The sequence below is a fragment of the Notolepis coatsorum genome, assembly GCF_963971535.1.
Source record: "Notolepis coatsorum genome assembly, chromosome: 2".
Taxonomy (NCBI): Eukaryota; Metazoa; Chordata; class Actinopteri; order Aulopiformes; family Paralepididae; genus Notolepis; species Notolepis coatsorum.
This window is the reverse complement of record NC_140166.1, coordinates 23,931,381-23,951,384: the sequence shown is the minus strand read 5'-3', so window position 1 is coordinate 23,951,384 and position 20,004 is coordinate 23,931,381. Positions and strand designations below refer to the sequence as shown.

The following is a 20,004-nucleotide window of genomic DNA, read 5'->3' as shown; positions in this document are numbered from 1 at the left end:
CTCTACGACGTCGGCGTATGAGCATTTAAAAGAGTTTAACGTTAAAGTCAGTACTGACTCAGACGGAAACAATCTAACGTTTGTCAATAAACTTTGTCCACCCGGTTTGAAGAAGCAAGTCCGCACATCGACGACGTCGACAGCAAACCTTAACGTTTAAACGGCACATTGAGAATAAGCAAACGTCCTGTTTTTGTTTTCATAATAAAGACAATTCAAGCAAAGTTTTTCCTCATGTTTTTGAAAATATACGTGTAGAGATGAAAGCTGCAGCTGCTACTAGTGTGGACTGAATGGGCGATTGATTGATTGAAAACTTTAGATTGCAGAATGGGTACAATACAGTACAGCTCAATACACACAATTGTTAAGAGGATGCAGACCAGAGAAAGACTTTCGTCTTGTTTACATCAGGGTCCCCCATTTTCAATTAATCAGGACCTATATGACAAATGAAAAATGCAAATGCCAGTATTCCGATTGCTGTCTGTGGTTCAAAATTTTTTACAAATAATAGCTTGCAGCCAGCAACGTATTGAAAAAAGAACTATACATTTTTTTTAAAAGAACTATAAACTATAAATGTGTTCTTTTTTGAAACCATGAACTTTAGTTAAAATTTTTGAATTATGAACTATGAACTGAACTAGTTAATTTAAAAAAAAATTGAACTGTGAACTGAACTAGTTCATGTAGAAAGTGAACTTTCCCAACACTGCTACGTTCCATCCTAGAGGCAAATCTTTCCTGTGACAAAATGGCATCCAATGTAATAAAAAAAAAAAGTCAACCAACGAACTAGATTCTAGATTCTCTTACCGGATCTCCTCTCTGGTAAACAATAATACTCTGAAGACTCGGCAGGAGCACTCATTCAAGGGTACTACGACTATGCTTGCACCTCATGGTACCAAAGCACCTCAAAGGCGCTAAAAACAAAATTACAACCATTTCAAAACAAACTGGTCAGACTACTGCTTGACCTTACTCCTAGAACCCACCTCACCAGGGAACAAAATTAAATTTTTGACTTACCAGCCATTTGGCTGGTAGATTTTAAAAACTACCAGCCAGGCAGATTTTTTACCAGCCAAAAATTTAAAATAGCTTTTTAGTATATCGCCATGTGTTATTATTACTATATAATACTCTCATATGCTATTTTTAGGGCTGACCTTCAAAGCTTTTTTTGGCAATCGAAGCTTCGGGGCCGAGCTTCGGTTTTAATTCGAAGCTTCGAAAAAAAAAAAAAAAAAATAAAGATTTTTTTTTTTTAATTTTTTTAATTTTTTTTTTTATCTTATGTTGTGGGACTTGTACAGCACTTTCGTAAACGTTGTTGTTTTTAAATGTGCTCTATAAATAAAGTGGGTTGGATTAATTAATTAATTAAGTAGCCCCTTTCGTGACTGACGCATCCAACAAGGTTTCACTCGGCTGTGTGATTTAATTCAAGGTGGATCGCTGTTGTCGTTTGAACAACTTCAGATTTCATGGGAACTACCAATCCCCCAAATCAAGAATGTTTAAGATGAATGAAGTAAGATTTTGATTATTTGAAATATGGCCTGTGTAGACTAAACTATGCACAGAATTATGTCAGTCTACAAGGTCCGGATTCTACATGGTCCGGCAATGTAGACCTTGTAGACTCCACTACAGACCAATTATCAGTGAATGCATTTTTAAGAAGGGCAACTTCCACAAAAAAACAAAGAACTCACCAAAACATCTCAGTAGCACCTTATCTAAATGTTATATTTCATATATGGAGATTCATATTTATTTATGTATTGCATGCATTTCTACATTTTATTTCCTATTTTGTTTATTCATCCCAGTATCTTTCTTTCTTATGTGTGGAATTCTACAAGGTGCGCGCACACACACACACACACACACACACACCTACACACACACCTAGACACACACACACACACACACACACTTACATTTAGTCATTTAGCTGACGCTTTTATCCAAAGCGACTTACAAGTTCTGTACGACAAGACAGCAAGAAGGGTACAACTCTATCAGCTGAGTAACAATGTTCATCAAAGTGTTGCGTGTTACAGTGTAGGTTAGTTTATTAGGACAAGTGCAAGGTTAGTCACGGTTTTTTTTTTTTTTTTTTTTTTTTTTTTATCATTTCAGATAATGGTTGAAGAAGTGAGTCTTTAGTCGACGGCGAAAGATTGGACGGGATTCGGCTGTCCTAACTGGGATGGGTAGTTCACACACACACACACACACACACAAATCGAAGTAAAAAAAAAAAAAAAAAAATTTTTTTTTTTTTTTTTTTTTTTTTACTTCGATTTTTTTTTTAATGTTCGAAGCTTGTGCCATCGAATCGAACGTTCGAAGCTTCGAAGCATTTAAGACAGCCCTAGCTATTTTCAATTAATATCATAAACAACATAAGGAATATTAGCATAATTTTTAGTGGACTGAAGGAATGAGTCAGCGTTAATAGTTTTAAATGCAAATAATTTATTGAAACATAGAAGTGGGGTCGGGGACACACACACTGTTTCAACTCACCACCCCCGCATCATATTGTAGTCTAGTCTGTCTTCAAACTTCCACTCCTCTCGAAACCTTTTTATATTTGAATATCAACATTATCTGTGCATCCTCAGTAATCCTCAGTTTACTACAATATACTCCTCTCCTGACTAGTGACTTCATCGTCTTTCCAAACGCACGCACACACACAGAGAAAGGGAGAGTGCCCCCCCCCCCCCATTTCCCTTTCCCCAGTCCACACTGTCTGCTGTTCTCTATGGCTCTGCCGCTGATCAGGATTAGTTTACGCTAACATAACGTTCATTTCGGGCGATGTGGGCATAAAGGAATGGTGACGATGCAATGCATGTTAGATGCATTTGACCCGTTGTGAGAAGAAGAAAAAACCACAGACTTATTTCGGCTCGCAAAATAGGCGCACTGCTGTGTAGCTCTGCTCTCAGGGAACAAACTTAACTTTTTGACTTACCAGCCATTTGGCTGGTAGATTTTAAAAACTACCAGCCAGGCAGATTCTTTACCAGCCATTGGCGGTTGGCTGGTACTTATTTTGTTCCCTGCACCTCACCCCTGCCCACTTTGACAACCTAGGATGGCTTAGAGTAGACGACTTGCAATGGGCCTGGTCTACAAGATACACTACACGACTAAGGTACTACATGTCAAAATACTTCCCAAAGGTCAGTGAATACAACGACACCAGAGGGAGCTCCAGAAAATCATGTTAAACCCAGATTCGGCTCAAACAAGGGACTAAACACATTTCGCAATTATGCCACATCAATGTGGAACGCCCTACCCACAGCTGTAAAGGAATGTGAATCACTACCCACTAGGGCTGTACCGAATGCTTCGATCATAATGTTGACATTCGAATTCTAAATCAACATTTGAATTAAAAGGTTTTAATAAAATAAAAATATTTTTTTTTGTGTCCATTCAATCTGTTTAAAGTTTTAAACCAATGGGGGTTTCCTTCACAGTTGCAGTTAAAGATTAGGCTACACCAGGGCTATTCAACTGGCGGCCCGCGGGCCAGATCCGGCCCGCGGGATGATTCTGACCGGCCCGCCAAAGATTACATGATAATAAAAAAATAAAAATAAAATAAAAATAAAAATCTTTTTTTAACACTTTGGTTGCCTAAGGTTAAATTAATGATATACCATAGATTGCCAGCGCTATTTGTCTATGGAGAAAGTCCCCTTCTTTGCAGGGCTATAACTTTTTAAATTCTATTGCTACATTGCCATTATTAGGGCCCATTCAAAGTCCTATATGTATTGTTCATTGTGTAGCAACGTTAAACTTTTTCATTCACATATTCATAGTAAAGTATGGTCTAATGTATAAGTATGTTTTCATCTCTTTCTGCAGCTTTCTCCAGAACGTGATATATAGCCCCAAATGCATTATATTGATGATGAAATACAGTTTGATGGCAATCGGGGCGATATAAAAAATTCCAACTAGACGTACTTCTAGAAGTTACTACACGTCATCTGATGTTGACCGGATGGGCGAGGGGGCGTTTATAATTCCGTGGGCAGCGTTATACCAATCATCTAATGTGGGTCAAATGTTCATCATAGCAGTTAGTGTCGAACACGGTAATATTACACGCTAAAACTCACCCCAGTCTCCGCGGGCCGTTGGGCGATCAGCGTGGGGTAGACAGTTTTCCATTATGGGATGTTGAAATAGTCGGTCCATTTCCAGGTTGTATAATAATATATACGTCCAAATCATGTTGTTTTTTCGAGTTATTTGCAGCGATCGATGTTCACTGTGTGAAGACGGAGTCTCTCTAACATTAGCGAGTGCCCGGACCCCATATGGCAGGGATCGCCAATTAGGTTTTGCGGCGGGCCAGATTTTCCCCAAGCCGTTGCTTCGCGGGCCAGGATCAAAAACAATGGCTAATTTAATATACCGATATTGAAAAAAGACAAACGTTTTTCTCTGGTCTGCATCCCCCCAACAACCGTGTGCACTGCGCCGCACTGCACTGCACCCACTCTGCAATCCGCCAAACAAAGTTCTCACTCATCCATTCATTCATGAACAGCTCTCAGCTGTTGCAGATTGATTGATTGATTGAAAACTTTATTAACAGATTGCAGAATGGGTACAATACAGTACAGCTCAATACACACAATTGTTAAGGGGATGCAGACCAGAGAAAGACTTTCGTCTTGTTTCCACCAGGGTCCCCCATTTTCAATTCATCAGGACAGATCACCGCGGCGCCGGCGGGTGATGAACAGATCAGAATGCATGAAAACACGACTCACCATATTGTACCTCCTTGTTTGTTGTTAAGTCCTCCAAAATCCCTGCTAATGTTTGAAACATGTCATATCCACTCGCCGCCCTCCAATTCCAGATTGGCGTTGAATGCAGCTACTTTATCTGCCAACTTGCCTCGTTGTTAATGTTGTTGTTGTTGTTGTCGCCACATATTATGCAGAGAGGACGTCGGCTCGGCACGCAAGAATCACCGACCTGTTGCGATAAACCCGTATTTTAAGTATGGCTCCTGTTTATTAAAAGAAGCGTTATATTTCCCCGTTGCTATCCAAAGATGTTTGTTTTGTTTTCTTCAACTCGCTCGCGAGTCGCATCTCGAACGCGGAAGTGAAAGTGCGTTAGGGAAAGAGACACAGGGCCCGGTGGGACTATTCCATTGGTTCTCCCAGTCCACCTGACCATTTCTAGCATTTCAATTGGCTATAGTGACAGACATGCTTTTGATGACTGCCGGTAGATAGATACAGCTTCACAATAAAAGACACCCTGGCGTCCCGAGTGAATATTTCCCGTGCGTCAAATAAATATCATATTCTCAAAATAATCTGACGGGCCAGAAATTATTGTTGGCGGGCCAATGTTGGCCCGCGGGCCGCCTATTGCCGATCCCTGCCATATGGAGTGAGTCCTACCGGGTTAAAGGTTGACATCCGGTTTCGATCTGCCGATCGGCCACCAGATGGCGGTCTTGAACCGCTAGAGGATTGAGAGGAGATCACACTTGTGTCTCAGGCCAGCGGAGGGACATTATGGATCAGATCGCAGATTTTTGAAATATTGATATAAAGACGACGTAAAGCGTCCCCCGGCAACTTTAGCATCGCCAGCAAAGACGTCTAAAGACGCCCCCTGGCAGTCAAAGTGTTAATATGTTTTTTTTATTTTATTTTTTTTACTTTTTTCTTTTCATGTCAACGTTAACACGCACAATTGAGCCAAAAGTCACTAAATTAATGACAGATTTCATTGATAAATTGAGGGAAAACTTTGCAAGTCGATTTGATGAATTTGACATGTCCAGAGAATTGATGCATTTTGTGAGCAACCCATTTGCCAATGTAGCTGCTATTTCCACAAAAGGACAAGAGTTCCTTGCATCACTTCACATTGATGAAGGTCTCCTGCAACTTGAAATAATTGACATGCAAGCATCATCTGCTCTGAAGCAGGCACTTGAGAATGAATCCACCACAACATTTTGGATAAAGTGTATTCATGTCAAGACATTCCCCAAAATAAAAACGCTGGCAATATCTGTGCTAACAATGTTTGGCTCAACATACACCTGTGAATCCAGTTTCTCTCACATGAATGCCATTAAAACAAGCAACCATGCCTCCTTGACAAATGAGCATTTGCATCACTGTTTGCGGGTAGCCCTCACTTCCGATGAACCCTCTTTCTCTGCCATTGCCCAGTCAAAGAAGTGCAATCGCTCTCATTAGATGTGTGTATGTAGGCTAGGCCTGTCTGCCCCCCACCCCCCTGATGTTTGAGAGTTAAGAGTGGACAATAAGTGCTAATAAGATGCTGTGATTTGCTGTTGTTGCACAGACATGAAGCACTTTTTCATAAGCTCAGCTGCACTATAAATGTGTTTTTTGTTCAAGTGTTGATGTTAGAATGTTCAGATGCACATCATGCACTTGTTTGTTTTTTATTTTATTTTTATATTGAAATGTTGAAGAGGAGATGTTGCAGTTGTTGCACAGTCATAAATGAAGCACTTTTTGCAGGAGATGTTGCAGATGTGGCACATAAATGAAGCACTTTTTTTGAAAAGTATACTACTTTTGCAATGTAGTTAAAGGGGAACTATCTTATAAATGGCCTTTTTCAGTGTTTAGCATTGTTTCCTAGCTATGTGGACTTATATTAATATGATCTATGTCTCTAATTCTCATATTGGCGCATTCTTCCAATTCTCCTCTCACAATATTCACCCTCACTGAACTGAGTCATCTGAAAATGTGCTGATTTGTGATGTCAGAGAGACACCGCTGCATGATAATCAGCTGAGTTTCCACACAGTTCTCACTGTGGTTGGAGGCCAGGCTCAAAACGGCTTAAGATCTTGAGGTAGAAAAATGCTGTTTTTGAGTACTTGATTAGAAATACAAAACAATGAATTAAAAAAAAAAAAAATTACAGAGGTGTTCCATAAACCCACAGGAATTGTGTAAAAGTGCCCAAATAGTGAAAGAAATAGTAAAATAGTTCCCCTTTAAATAAAAGTTGTGAAAATGTGGTTGCGTGTTGTGTCAAGTGTACATATATTCATAGCACGGGGAGGCGCCGTGGCAGTCCGGCCCCTGGCCCCTTGGGTTTCTGACAATGTGGCCCCCTGAACAATTTAGTTGAATAGCCCTGGGCTACACTAATATTATAATATAAGACGTCAGTCACGTCACCATCACTTTCATACCAACCGTGCCCTTATTGGATTATTTATGTTGAAGAAATTGATGAGTTATATTCATTAACACTATGGTCGCCAAAAACGCCTTACCACGTCATTCCCCGCCATGCTCATTCTGCCAAAGACGCCGTACCACATCTTTGATATCAATATTTCAAAAATCTGTGATCGCAATCATATTTCTCCCCCGGAGACTCGAGATCTACCGTTGATCCCCTCTCAACTCTCCAACGGTTCAAGAGCGCCATCTGGTGGCCGATCGGCGGATCGCCCAAACCGGAAACGGAAGCTGGTGCTCATTCCAATTCGGTCCGATCACTCGCTAATAGTCCCAGGACTCGAGCTAGACACAATGGATAGCAATCCGTTACCAATAACTCGATAAACAACATGATTTGGACGTATATACTATTATACAACCTGGAGATGGATCGCATATTTCTACATCCCATAATAGGAATATTTCTGCTCCACGCTCATCGCCCAACGCTACGAGGAAGCTACGGTAAGTTTCAGCGTTATTTTTTAACGTGTTCGATACAAACTGCTCTAATGATCATATCACCCACACTAGATGAATCATCTAACGTTGGCCACGGAATTATAAACGACCCCCCCCCCCCCATCCGGTCAACATCAGATGATAAGTAGTAACTTCTAGAAGCACGTCCATTTGAAATGTTTTATCTCGCGCAGATTGCTATCAAACTATATTTGATCATCAATATAATGCATTTAGGGCTATAAATTAAACTTTTTTTTTATGAAGTAATTTTTTGTATAGACATTCGAAGCTTCGTTCGAATACTTCAATCGAAGCTTCGGATGTTAGAAAATGACATTCGGTACAGCCCTACTACCCACTTTCAAAACCACTCTCAAAGAGCACCTACGAGAGACTGCAATTCGAAACTGGCCCCTGTAAATGTCCTAACGCAACCCCCTCCAATGTACAATAAATGTCCTATTAACACTTTCTTCGCCAGGCTTATGTACATCATTATACCCCTCTCTGCCAGCTCTATTTATCTATGGAGAAATTCCCCTTCTTTGCAGGGCTATAACTTTTTTAATTGTATTGCTAAATTGACATTACTATGGCCCATTCAACGTCAATTATCTATCGTTCAGGACGTAGGAACGTTATACTTTTTCATTCACATATTCATACTAAAATACGGTCTAAAATATAAATGTTTTTATCGTTTTCTGCAGATTTCTCCAGAACGTGATTTATGGGGAATGACGAGTTTAGGCGTCCTTGGCAGAGAAAGTGTTAAACCCAATAATACACGAGACCCTCTTCTTTGTTGCATTCTTCATTTGGTTCGGTTTACTTTCACACTGCAATTTGTCAAGTGCACCAAACTTTCGGAACAATGTCACGCAATCGAAAAGGGCGCTCGTCTATTGGATATATAGAATCCCAAAAACAGGTTTCGGGGACAGCTCTACAGCACACATACACACCACATTATTCTGCGAAGCAGCCCAGCGCACACACACACCACATTATTCTGCGAAGCAGCCCAGCGCACACACATACCACATTATTCTGCGAAGCAGCCCAGCCCAGCGCACACACATACCACATTATTCTGCGAAGCAGCCCAGCCCAGCACACACACATCACATTATTCTGCGAAGCAGCCCAGCGCACACACATACACACACACATCACATTATTCTGCGAAGCAGCCCAGCGCACACACATACACACACACACCACATTATTCTGCGAAGCAGCCCAGCCCAGCGCACACACATACCACATTATTCTGCGAAGCAGCCCAGCCCAGCGCACACACATACACACACACACACACTACATTATTCCCCGGAGCAGCCCAGCCACACACATTATTCTCATATATTGCTGAAATGCTGACGCAGTTTTTTAACTTTGATGTGACATTGGTCGATTGTTCGATTGAAGCTCATTGCCATCATTCTCTCGCTTAACAACTTGTACACCTCGTTGTTTTTGTGAGTGGCCACAAGCAGCTGTTTAATTCTGACCATATTTCTATCAGGGCTTTTACCTCCTCATTCGCCCACATCTGTCCACGAGACATGTTCCATGCGTGGTTGTTTTGCAGTGTGCACTGCGGTGTTTCTTTCGTTTCCTTCTACTCAAGATGCACAGTTTATCGGGTCACTTCCTATATTTGGTCTTGCGTTTGGTCCGATGAGCCACAACACAAAAGTATGCACCAGGGTTCACTTGGAAGTGAACCGAGACCTACGTTTTCAGGCGGACCAGAGTTAGCTTTTTTGGTCCTCACCAGAGTTTGAATGAGCTTTCACACTACCCCAAACCAAGCGGACTGTGATATATGGTACTCGGGTTCGATTAAGAGTACTGTGTTGAAGAGTGTTGTGATCGACTAATGATGTCTGTTGTGGATCCCTGACCTGACGTGCACTAAACCTGTTGCTGTGGCTACCAACTGAGCTTGTGTGTGTTGTCAAGTTATTGCTATAAGGAACCCAGTCAAAATTACAACACGGACTATCAGAGGAAACGAACTTTGATGCGTTTAAAGCGGAACAAACAGCTCTGGTGTGAATGCGACCTAAGAAAGACCATTACCCTGAGGCTAAGAAAGACCATTACCCTAAGACTAAGAAAGACCATTACCCTGAGGCCAAGAAAGACCATTACCCTGAGGCTAAGAAAGACCATTACCCTGAGGCTAAGAAAGACCATTACCCTGAGGCTAAGAAAGACCATTACCCTGAGGCTAAGAAAGAATGTTACCCTGAGGCAGTCGATAAAACACTGCAAATTCACACAGTCTCTCACCGTGTCTTCAGACTGCTCCTCATCGCTGACGAAGGCCACGCGGAAGTTGGTGCAGAGCAGCGTCCCAAAGACCCCCCGTTGAGACTGGTCGTCCTGGGTGAACTTGAGCACCGTGCCAGCGCTGCAGAACACCACCTCACCTGCAGGGGGACACAAGCCAGACTATGATCCACCAAAAAGGACTAGTCTAACTCTGACTTCACACCATTACCGTCGATTGCGAGTCTTTAACTACTGTTGTGTTAGTTGGTGTATAACGGTGTGTGTTTTAGTTGATCTCAGCTTACCTTAGTAAAATGCCATAGATGTTGAAAAGGAGCGGAAAATTCTCCACGAGACAAGTAGTTTGAAAGTCGCTGGGCGTAGGTAAGTCACCCAGTGAAAGCTACGGGTCGTATATTATTGCTAACATTACTGTATTACTCTGCTACAAGCAAACCAAAACTGTATCAATCGGGAGTTAAAGGTGCTATAGATAACATTTTTAGAGAGTAGAGTAATCATTCAAATAAATTAAAAAAATTAAATACATCCACAGAACTTTTAGAAAAGTGTAGAATAAAAGTATTGCTTTTCCCACAAATAAATTATTGATGAATTAATTTGTAATTTAAAAGAAAATTTGCCGGTCAAAATTAATGTTGTTGTTTACATGTTGCAGGCATGTATCCCCTCCCTACTTCCCATTTCCCACACGTGGAATGCAAAATTGGATCAATTACATGCTGGTGCTCTAGTGCGACATCTAGTGGCTGCATGTTATCTATAGCACCTTTCATAAAACCCAAGGTTGCTTATAGGGGGAAAACATATAAATAACAAACAGACACAACTTTCAAACTAAAGTGGGAAACCAACTCAGAACCAAGCATTTGAAATTACATGGGTTAGTGCTTAGCCTTATTTATAATAGTGTTCACTGCCAAACTTCAAATCACAGCACTTTGCAAAGGCTATCTCGGCCTGTGGCTTTATATTTCTCGAACAAATCATATACTGTTTATAAGATCTATTTTCTGGTGTTCCAACAAAACCTCAATCAACAAAATCCGTCGATAGATTCTGGCTGTACAGGACGAAATGTAAGGGAGCGTCTTTATTGCATAATTAGTTACTGTACTACTGTAACTTTTCCCACGACAACACACCCCTCTTGACAATTTAGGCACTGTGCCAGTGAAGATATTTTATAATTGATGAATATTTTGAGTGAGCAAGTTGTATTTAATGTTTAGTTAGGATAATAGAACCTGCATTATCATATACTCCAGAATAAACGTTTCATTGGCCTGCTTCCAGCGTCTATGTGTGGCGGTGGTACAATTGGAACGTGAGTGCAGTCAATAATGATAATAAAAAACATATTTATATAGCACCTTTCATACACGGATTGCAGTTCAAAGTGCTTTATATAATGAAATGAATACATTATAAAACAAGTAGCAAAATAAAAGTTGCATCATGATGCAAAATAAAAATCAATCAATCAATAACCCATTTAAATGTGCGCCAATTGCACCTCATTTCACCCGTTGCGCATCCTCTGTGGATACCAAACTGAGTTTCAGAGCACCGCGCAAACCCTTTGTGGATCCCACCCACAGTGTTAGCATAGTTGGATTAGATACTGTGTTCTTTCAGTTCTTCAAGATGTTTGTCTTGTCTTAGTCTTGGGTTAGTGTGTTTCAGTCATGTTTACCTGGTAACAGGTGAGGATGTCTCTCTTGTTTTGGCATTTCCTTTTCTGGTTTGATCTCCTGTTAAAACAATTAGGTGTGTTTAATCTTGGTTGTAGTGCAATCAGCCAATCAACCATCATAACTATGGGCTAGCAGTAGCCAGTAGACAGTTTTTTGCTCATCTCATTATACATTGAATAACAATTGTCATTTGCGTTCGCCATACTATGAGACTATGCTAAATTACAGGTATTCTCTCAGCTGAACTGAAGGTCCTGTACCGAAAGTCCGAAACGGTTCAATACGAATAATGTGTACCGTTACACCCCTAACTTATAGCCTATACCATCTTCATCATATGACTAACATTTCTGCTATACCATCTTCATCATATGACTAACATTTCTGCTATACCATCTTCATCATATGACCAACACTGCTGCTATACCATCTTCATCATATGACCAACACTGCTGCTAATGCTATACCATCTTCATCATGACCAACACTGCTAATATACCATCTTCATCATGACTAACACTGCTGCTATACAGTCTTCATCAGGTGACTAACACTGCTACACCAACACCATGCAGCCAATGAATGGTAAATGGACTGCATTTATAGAGGACTAACGCCAGTTATTTTCCTATAAATGTTAGTGCAGGCTCAGCCATCTGTGTGGACTTTGTAATGTGCACCTTGGCACCTTGTTTCACTAAACCACAACTCATCATGTTTTTCCATGTACTGTGCCTTCAAGCTTTCAGAGGGTTACAGATCACTATTGAATTATTTAATTAATTAATTAGCGGTGGGCTGCCTACCTTTAGGCTTTTTCACATTTACAAATGTAGGCCTAACACACGAAAGCTAGTGAAATGGATCATTAAAAGATAAACTAGTTTGAGGAAAAAGAGACGTCAAAACGTTGGCAAAAACGTTTTTAATAAAAGTGGTGCAACGTAAATTTTTTTATTTTTTTTAACCTTCTCTTTCTCCTATTTTTCTGATTTTCTCCCCGTCCCAATTTAGTCATTGTGCCAATTCCCCCCCTCCCCTACCTGGTTGTTGTACGCATGTTCTCCCACGAGTCGGTACAAGGGTGTCCTGATGTCGATCACACGCTTCCTCCGAGACGTGCGCCGTCAAGCCAGTGACGCTCTCTCCACTTGGCAGCGAGGACTCTCATTTGGTGGAGTGTAACGCGTGGGAGGGCACGCTATCTCCACCAAGTCCTCCCCCCGCTTAGCAAGCGCCGAGACCTGACCTGTAGGCGTCGCTGTCCACAACGCCGGATTCCCACCCGCCAGCTTTCCAACCCGCCAGCTTTCCCACTCCCTAATACTGCCAATTGTATTAGTATGAACGGCCAGCCAAGCTGGTAGCAACGCCAAGAGCTGGGCTCAAACCCAGCGTCTCCTGCATTGGTGACGAGCGCAATCTCCGCTACGCCACCTGACCACCCGGTGCAACGTAAACTTTGACTTAAACAAGAAGAATTAGTTTGAAAGAAAAGTGCTTCTGAGCTCACGTGAAGCAGCCTACTGTAAACTGTGTGAAGTAGGCAACATGGTGGAAAACTGGTGAAATGTAAAAACGGCATATTTGTTGAGCTTTTCAAACTAGTCAGACCTTTGCAGGTCAATGTCAGAAGAATCAACAGGGTGGTGATCATCAAAGGACTGGCTGGTCATGGATTATCAAAGGACATAGACTACTGCCCAAGAAAGACCATGGGAATAACATATGAAGCAAGGACGAGACAGGTGGCTGTTTCAGACAAATTAACAAAAAAGATGTATTGCCATTCTCTTAGTGGTGTTGATGATCAAATTCAATAAGGATGATTGACGACAAACTTATCACTGTAAGCCCTACAGCTAGTGGGTGTTTGTGCTGTGTGAGTGTGGTGAAATGAGTCTGGTCAATTATAAGCCCCATTGTTGTGGGCATACTATAGAGTGTTTACTTGACTCTATTGTCATGTTTTATATTTTATATCATCGCACTGTGCATGGCGTTTGTTTTGGAAGCGAGAATGGTTGTCTGCGTCATCATTTTCACAGAGTTTCAGTCAGTGTCAGTCTGTACTGTACTGTGGACATGATGAGTTTCAGTCAGTTTTACAAGCGTTTGTACTAATGATGACGGGTCAACTACAGTCATCATGCAGGCGAGCTGTAACATCATGCTAACAGTATGCATTAGCAAGCACTGTTGTGTGGTGATGAGCAGCAGTGTTAACTCAGAGAGAGAGAGAGAGAGAGAGAGAGAGAGACTCGAGTCGCGAGTGTGTGTCAAAAGCAGGGGAGAGATCGCTCCGAGACTCGCACCGTATGAGAGCCTCTCTCTCTCTGTCTGTCTCTCCCTCTCTCTTTTTCTCTCTTTTGGGGAAGTGCAAGTGTCTGACAGGGAAACCGCTTCCGCATTATTTCCACTCACTCCGTTTTGGTCATAACTTCAATGTTACAATCCAGCCCCATTTCCTGCGTTTGATTAGGGTTTCAAGTGGTTTTTGTTGAGTGGTTTGCCAGAGCTGTTCGTTTGTGATGGTGTTTGGCCAGTAGATTCCCAGGATGTGTCGTAAACATCTGTTTATGAAGGTTTGCAGTTTGTTTGAGGTTGCTTTTGTTGTTCTCCATGTTTCTGCTCCGTATAATAGAACTGATTTGACATTGGTGTTGAAGATGCGGAGTTTGGTCTTTGGTCTTCCGCTTGCTTTGGCTAACTGCTAACGTGCGCGGACTGATGACGACATCAAGTCGACTCTCGAGATATTCACAGCAGCAAAACAAGTCTATTAATAGCCCGTCCAATCGGCGCCGGGCATAATAAGTTAATTAAACTTGACAGACATTATATCGACGATAATTATCGATATCGAGTTATATGAAAATAATTTTATAATTTTATCGCGATAACGTTTTTGGCCATATCGCCCAGCCCTACTAGAGCCCTGTCCAATCAGAGAGGGACTGACACTAGAGCCCTGTCCAATCAGAGAGGGACTGACGCTAGAGCCCTGTCCAATCAGAGAGGGACTGACACTAGAGCCCTGTCCAATCAGAGAGAGACTGACACTAGAGCCCTGTCCAATCAGATAGGGACTGACACTAGAGCCCTGTCCAACCAGAGAGGGACTGACAGCAGAGTAGAGCCCTGTCCAATCAGAGAGGGACTGACACTAGAGTAGAGCCCTGTCCAATCAGAGAGGGACTGACACTAGCAACATCACCTCCTGGTTTGGGAATAGCACTGCACAAGACCGAAGCAGACTACAAAGAGTGACACGTTCAGCCGAACGCACAATTGGAGGGGGGCTCCCCACCCTCCAGAACATTTACAACAAGCGGTGCAGGGGCAAGGCTAAGAGAATCATTAAAGACTCCAGTCACCCGAACAACTGCCTCTTTGAACTGCTGCGGTCAGGCAAGCGATACCGGAGTCTCAAGGCGAGCACAGAAAGACTCAGAAGAAGCTTCTATCCCCAGGCCATCAGGCTGCTAAACGAACAATGAACACTACACAACCACCATCAAACGCACATAGCACACACATCCACACGCACACACTCACTTTAAACAAACACACTGTAGCACCCACTCCACACACTTTATAGCACACACTCACTTTAAACAAACACACTGTAGCACCCACTCCCCACACTTTATATTTATTGATGAAGGATTGCACTACAACTCAAAAATGTACACCTTACTGTAAATTGTACCTAAATTGTACCTCATCCCATTTCTGCTCTGCACTATATAGTACTATACATTAGTACACTGCATAGTATTGTATATTATATGGTAACTCAGTTACGTCTATTCTGCATCGAACATTGTACATATGTCTATACTGAACACTGTGACCTCATTTTCTACTTCTAAATTACATGCCATACTATGTTATTTGATACTATCTTGTCTAGCACAGTCTCTGGAGCGTAACAGTAAGAAGCATTTTGTATGAAAGTATTCTGTACTTCTGTATGACAACTATTAAAGAAACTTGAAAACTAGAGCTCTGTCCAATCAGAGAGGGACTAACACTAGAGTAGAGCCCTGTCCAATCAGAGAGGGACTGACACTAGAGCCCTGTCCAATCAGAGGGACTGACAGCAGAGCCCTGTCCAACCAGAGAGACTGACACTAGAGCCCTGTCCAATCAGAGAGACTGACAGCAGAGCTCTGTCCAATCAGAGAGGGACTGACACTAGAGCCCTGTCCAACCAGAGGCAGAGAGGGACTGACACTAGAGGCGTGTTCGAGATGGATTTCGGTTCGCCACGAGAGTAGCCGAGTGCAGCCGGGGGAGGAGTCAGAACGCCGGACACTTCAGATTTCACGAGAACCTCTCGTCTAGTCTCGCATGGCAGATACGCTTTCACGTCACCACCACACACATTACACATACTGTCCAGCTCATTATAATGCGATGGCCGTGTGCAAAATTTTATTAGATTCAAATGTACAGCACACCATATACTGATAGTGGAATATACTATTCATAAATCATATACCATAATGTATACCATCTTGTTGCGCGCTCCTGGCCACCTCAGTGCGCACACACAACACGCAACTTGAAGTTTATCATGATGATATGATGAATGAATGAAAACTTTATTTGAAGAAGCTCTTGGTACCCAAACTCCTGTATCCAATAATAATAATAATAAATATATCTGATAGACGGGTAGACGGGACCCGTACTGTAATAAAGTCTTCAATCAATCAATCAAACGTCTCATAACTTCCTATTGGGGGCGTGGCTGGTGGTGACAACCAGGTGACAACTTTTCTGAGCCAATAGGCGATTTGCGCAACGACAGCAAGTCGTTCCCCATCATGGATTTGCGTGGAGCAGCCGGGTGAGAGGTACTGTGGCGCCTCGCTCTGAAGGCTGTGCGTGGCTCGGTCCGGCGATATTTCCGCGCCTCGTCTCGTCAGATTTTCAGAGCAAGTCGGACAACATTATAACCGTCATGCAACGCGCTTGGCGAGGCCGTAGTCAAACCTGCGCAGATCTGCGTCCGCCTATCCCATCTCGAACACGCCTTAGAGCTCTGTCCAACCAGAGAGGGACTACTGACAGCAGAGCCCTGTCCAACCAGAGAGGGACTGACACTAGAGCCCTGTCCAACCAGAGAGGGACTGACACTAGAGCCCTGTCCAATCAGAGAGGGACTGACAGCAGAGCCCTGTCCAACCAGAGAGGGACTGACACTAGAGCCCTGTCCAACCAGAGAGGGACTGACACTAGAGCCCTGTCCAATCAGAGAGGGACTGACAGCAGAGCCCTGTCCAATCAGAGAGGGACTGACACTAGAGCCCTGTCCAACCAGAGAGGGACTGACAGCAGAGCTCTGTCCAATCAGAGAGGGACTGACACTAGAGCCCTGTCCAACCAGAGAGGGACTGACACTAGAGCCCTGTCCAATCAGAGAGGGACTGACAGCAGAGCCCTGTCCAATCAGAGAGAGACTGACACTAGAGCTCTGTCCAACCAGAGAGGGACTGACAGCAGAGCCCTGTCCAATCAGAGAGGGACTGACAGCAGAGCCCTGTCCAATCAGAGAGGGACTGACACTAGAGCCCTGTCCAACCAGAGAGGGACTGACACTAGAGCCCTGTCCAACCAGAGAGGGACTGACAGCAGAGCCCTGTCCAACCAGAGAGGGACTGACACTAGAGCTCTGTCCAATCAGAGAGAGACTGACAGCAGAGCCCTGTCCAATCAGAGAGGGACTGACAGCAGAGCCCTGTCCAACCAGAGAGGGACTGACACTAGAGCTCTGTCCAACCAGAGAGGGACTGACAGCAGAGCCCTGTCCAATCAGAGAGGGACTGACACTAGAGCCCTGTCCAATCAGAGAGGGACTGACAGCAGAGCCCTGTCCAATCAGAGAGGGACTGACACTAGAGCCCTGTCCAATCAGAGAGGGACTGACACTAGAGCCCTGTCCAACCAGAGAGGGACTGACACTAGAGCTCTGTCCAATCAGAGAGGGACTGACAGCAGAGCCCTGTCCAATCAGAGAGGGACTGACAGCAGAGCCCTGTCCAATCAGAGAGAGACTGACACTAGAGCTCTGTCCAACCAGAGAGGGACTGACAGCAGAGCCCTGTCCAATCAGAGAGAGACTGACACTAGAGCTCTGTCCAACCAGAGAGGGACTGACACTAGAGCCCTGTCCAACCAGAGAGGGACTGACACTAGAGCTCTGTCCAATCAGAGAGGGACTGACAGCAGAGCCCTGTCCAATCAGAGAGGGACTGACACTAGAGCCCTGTCCAATCAGAGAGGGACTGACAGCAGAGCCCTGTCCAATCAGAGAGGGACTGACACTAGAGCTCTGTCCAACCAGAGAGGGACTGACAGCAGAGCCCTGTCCAATCAGAGGGACTGACACTAGAGCCCTGTCAGTGTATTTCCTGCAGGAAACAGTCCCACTGCTCTCTGGACGTCAGAGATGCGTTATTTCTAAACCTAGCCGCATTTCTGGCAGACGCTCTCTGATTGGCCACTGATGCGTTTGCCCAATCGCGTGACGAGCTGTGTCTTTGCCCATTTCCACGTCAAACAGCCTGCAAACTACCTGGCGTTCTATCGCCATGCTCTAAGTCTAAGACAAACTCTAACCTTAACCAACTTCGAAAGAGTGCCTAAGCTTAACCAGTGTAGAAACAGGCGTCGGCCAATCAGAGGGGACCCTGATGGAAACAAGACAAACGTCTTTCTCAGGTCTGCATCCCCTTAACAATTGTATGTATTGAGCCGTACTGTATTGTACCCATTCTGCAATCTGTTAAATAAAGTTTTCATTCATTCATTCATTCAGAGAGCGTATTGCCAGAAATGCGGCTAGGGTTAGAAATAACGCGTCAGAGATGGACAGACCAGACACGGGACAGGATGCACAGTCACACAGCAGAGGGATGTGGTTGTTGCTTTGAGTTACTTAGTTATGTATTAGCCAGGTTTAGTTTGGGACAGACAGCAGCTGACCGCTAAGATTACTTGACAACAACAACAATAATAATACAAATAATACATTCTTGATTTTAAAAGAGAACTCAGTAGCTTGAATGTATCTCATAGCATTATCAAACGCTAACGTTAGCTGTAAACCCCACCCTGTCTCGTCCTGCCTGTGTCCATTCAAGTTGTTAGCAAAGTTTGAGCTAACACACACTAGCTAGCTAACAACAACAACAACAACCAGCTCTACTCGAAACTGCTCCACAATGTGGACTTTGTATTGTTGCTTTCCGTGGTCCTTACCTCGGGGGTGACATAAGAAACAAACGACGGTCTCGATTTCCCAATCGCACTCCCACTTCCCAGGCTCAACATGTCGGTAACTTTCAGCAGCTGCTAACCTAGCTAGCGAGCTGAGCTCAGGAAGCTGCTCCGAGCTGCAGATCTAACTGACTGACAGCCCTGGACCCACACCGGGACCTGACCGCGCCCTCGCAGGCTTGTCGTCGCGCGCATTGGCTCCTTGGTAGCGTTGTGTATCTGGTCACGCCCATTGGCGTGTCGCGCGCTGCCCCACCAATGAGCTTTAAAGGGCCATTTCACCGCAAAATGTCTATGTTCCCTCAAACCTAGATGCCATGATTGATTGATTGATTGATTGATTGATTGATTGATTGATTGAAAACTTTAATTAACAATACACACAATTGTTAAGGGGATGCAGACCAGAGAAAGACTTTCATCTTGTTTACATCAGGGTTCCCCCATAATTTTCAATTCATAATGACATTTATGACATACACTGTACAATATACAGATATACAGATATAAAAATCGAATCTAATCATCTAATCTAAACTAATCATGACATTTACGACATACATGACATACAGATATGCAGTACTGTTACATTTGTGACATACAAGATATGCAAATATCTCTGTTAAACAGAGATCCTAACAGTAAATATATACATACGAGGGGGAGGGAACTGTACATTAGGAGGGGGTGGGTGGGTGGGACAGAGGTTCAGACATTTACGGGGGCCAGTTTTGAATTGCAGCCTCCCGTAGATGCTCTTTGAGAGCGGTTTTGAAGGTGGGTAGGGATTCACATTTTTTTACGGCTGTGGGTAGTGCGTTCCACATTGATGTGGCATAATTGCAAAACGTGTTTAGACCCTTGTTTGTGCTGAATCTGGGTTGAACATGATTTGTGGAACTCCCTCTGGTGTCGTGGTATTCACTGACCTTTGGGAAGTATTTCGACAT

General features: G+C 43.3%; 1 protein-coding gene across 2 annotated transcripts in view; it reads right to left on the bottom strand.

Moving 5' to 3' along the window:
* Window positions 1-19,161, bottom strand: part of mtmr12 (myotubularin related protein 12) — a gene marked incomplete at its 5' end in the record, with an annotated part of 98,665 nt that extends 79,504 nt beyond the window's left edge. The window contains 3 exons of one of the 2 annotated variants that reach the window (XM_084307913.1): window positions 10,065-10,204; window positions 11,764-11,821; window positions 19,037-19,161. In XM_084307913.1, coding sequence (XP_084164039.1) covers window positions 10,065-10,204; window positions 11,764-11,821; window positions 19,037-19,108 — 270 coding nt within the window. The remainder of the gene's footprint in view (window positions 1-10,064; window positions 10,205-11,763; window positions 11,822-19,036) is intronic. The other variant, XM_084307914.1, reaches the window with a different exon arrangement.
* Window positions 19,162-20,004: the final 843 nt, after the last annotated feature.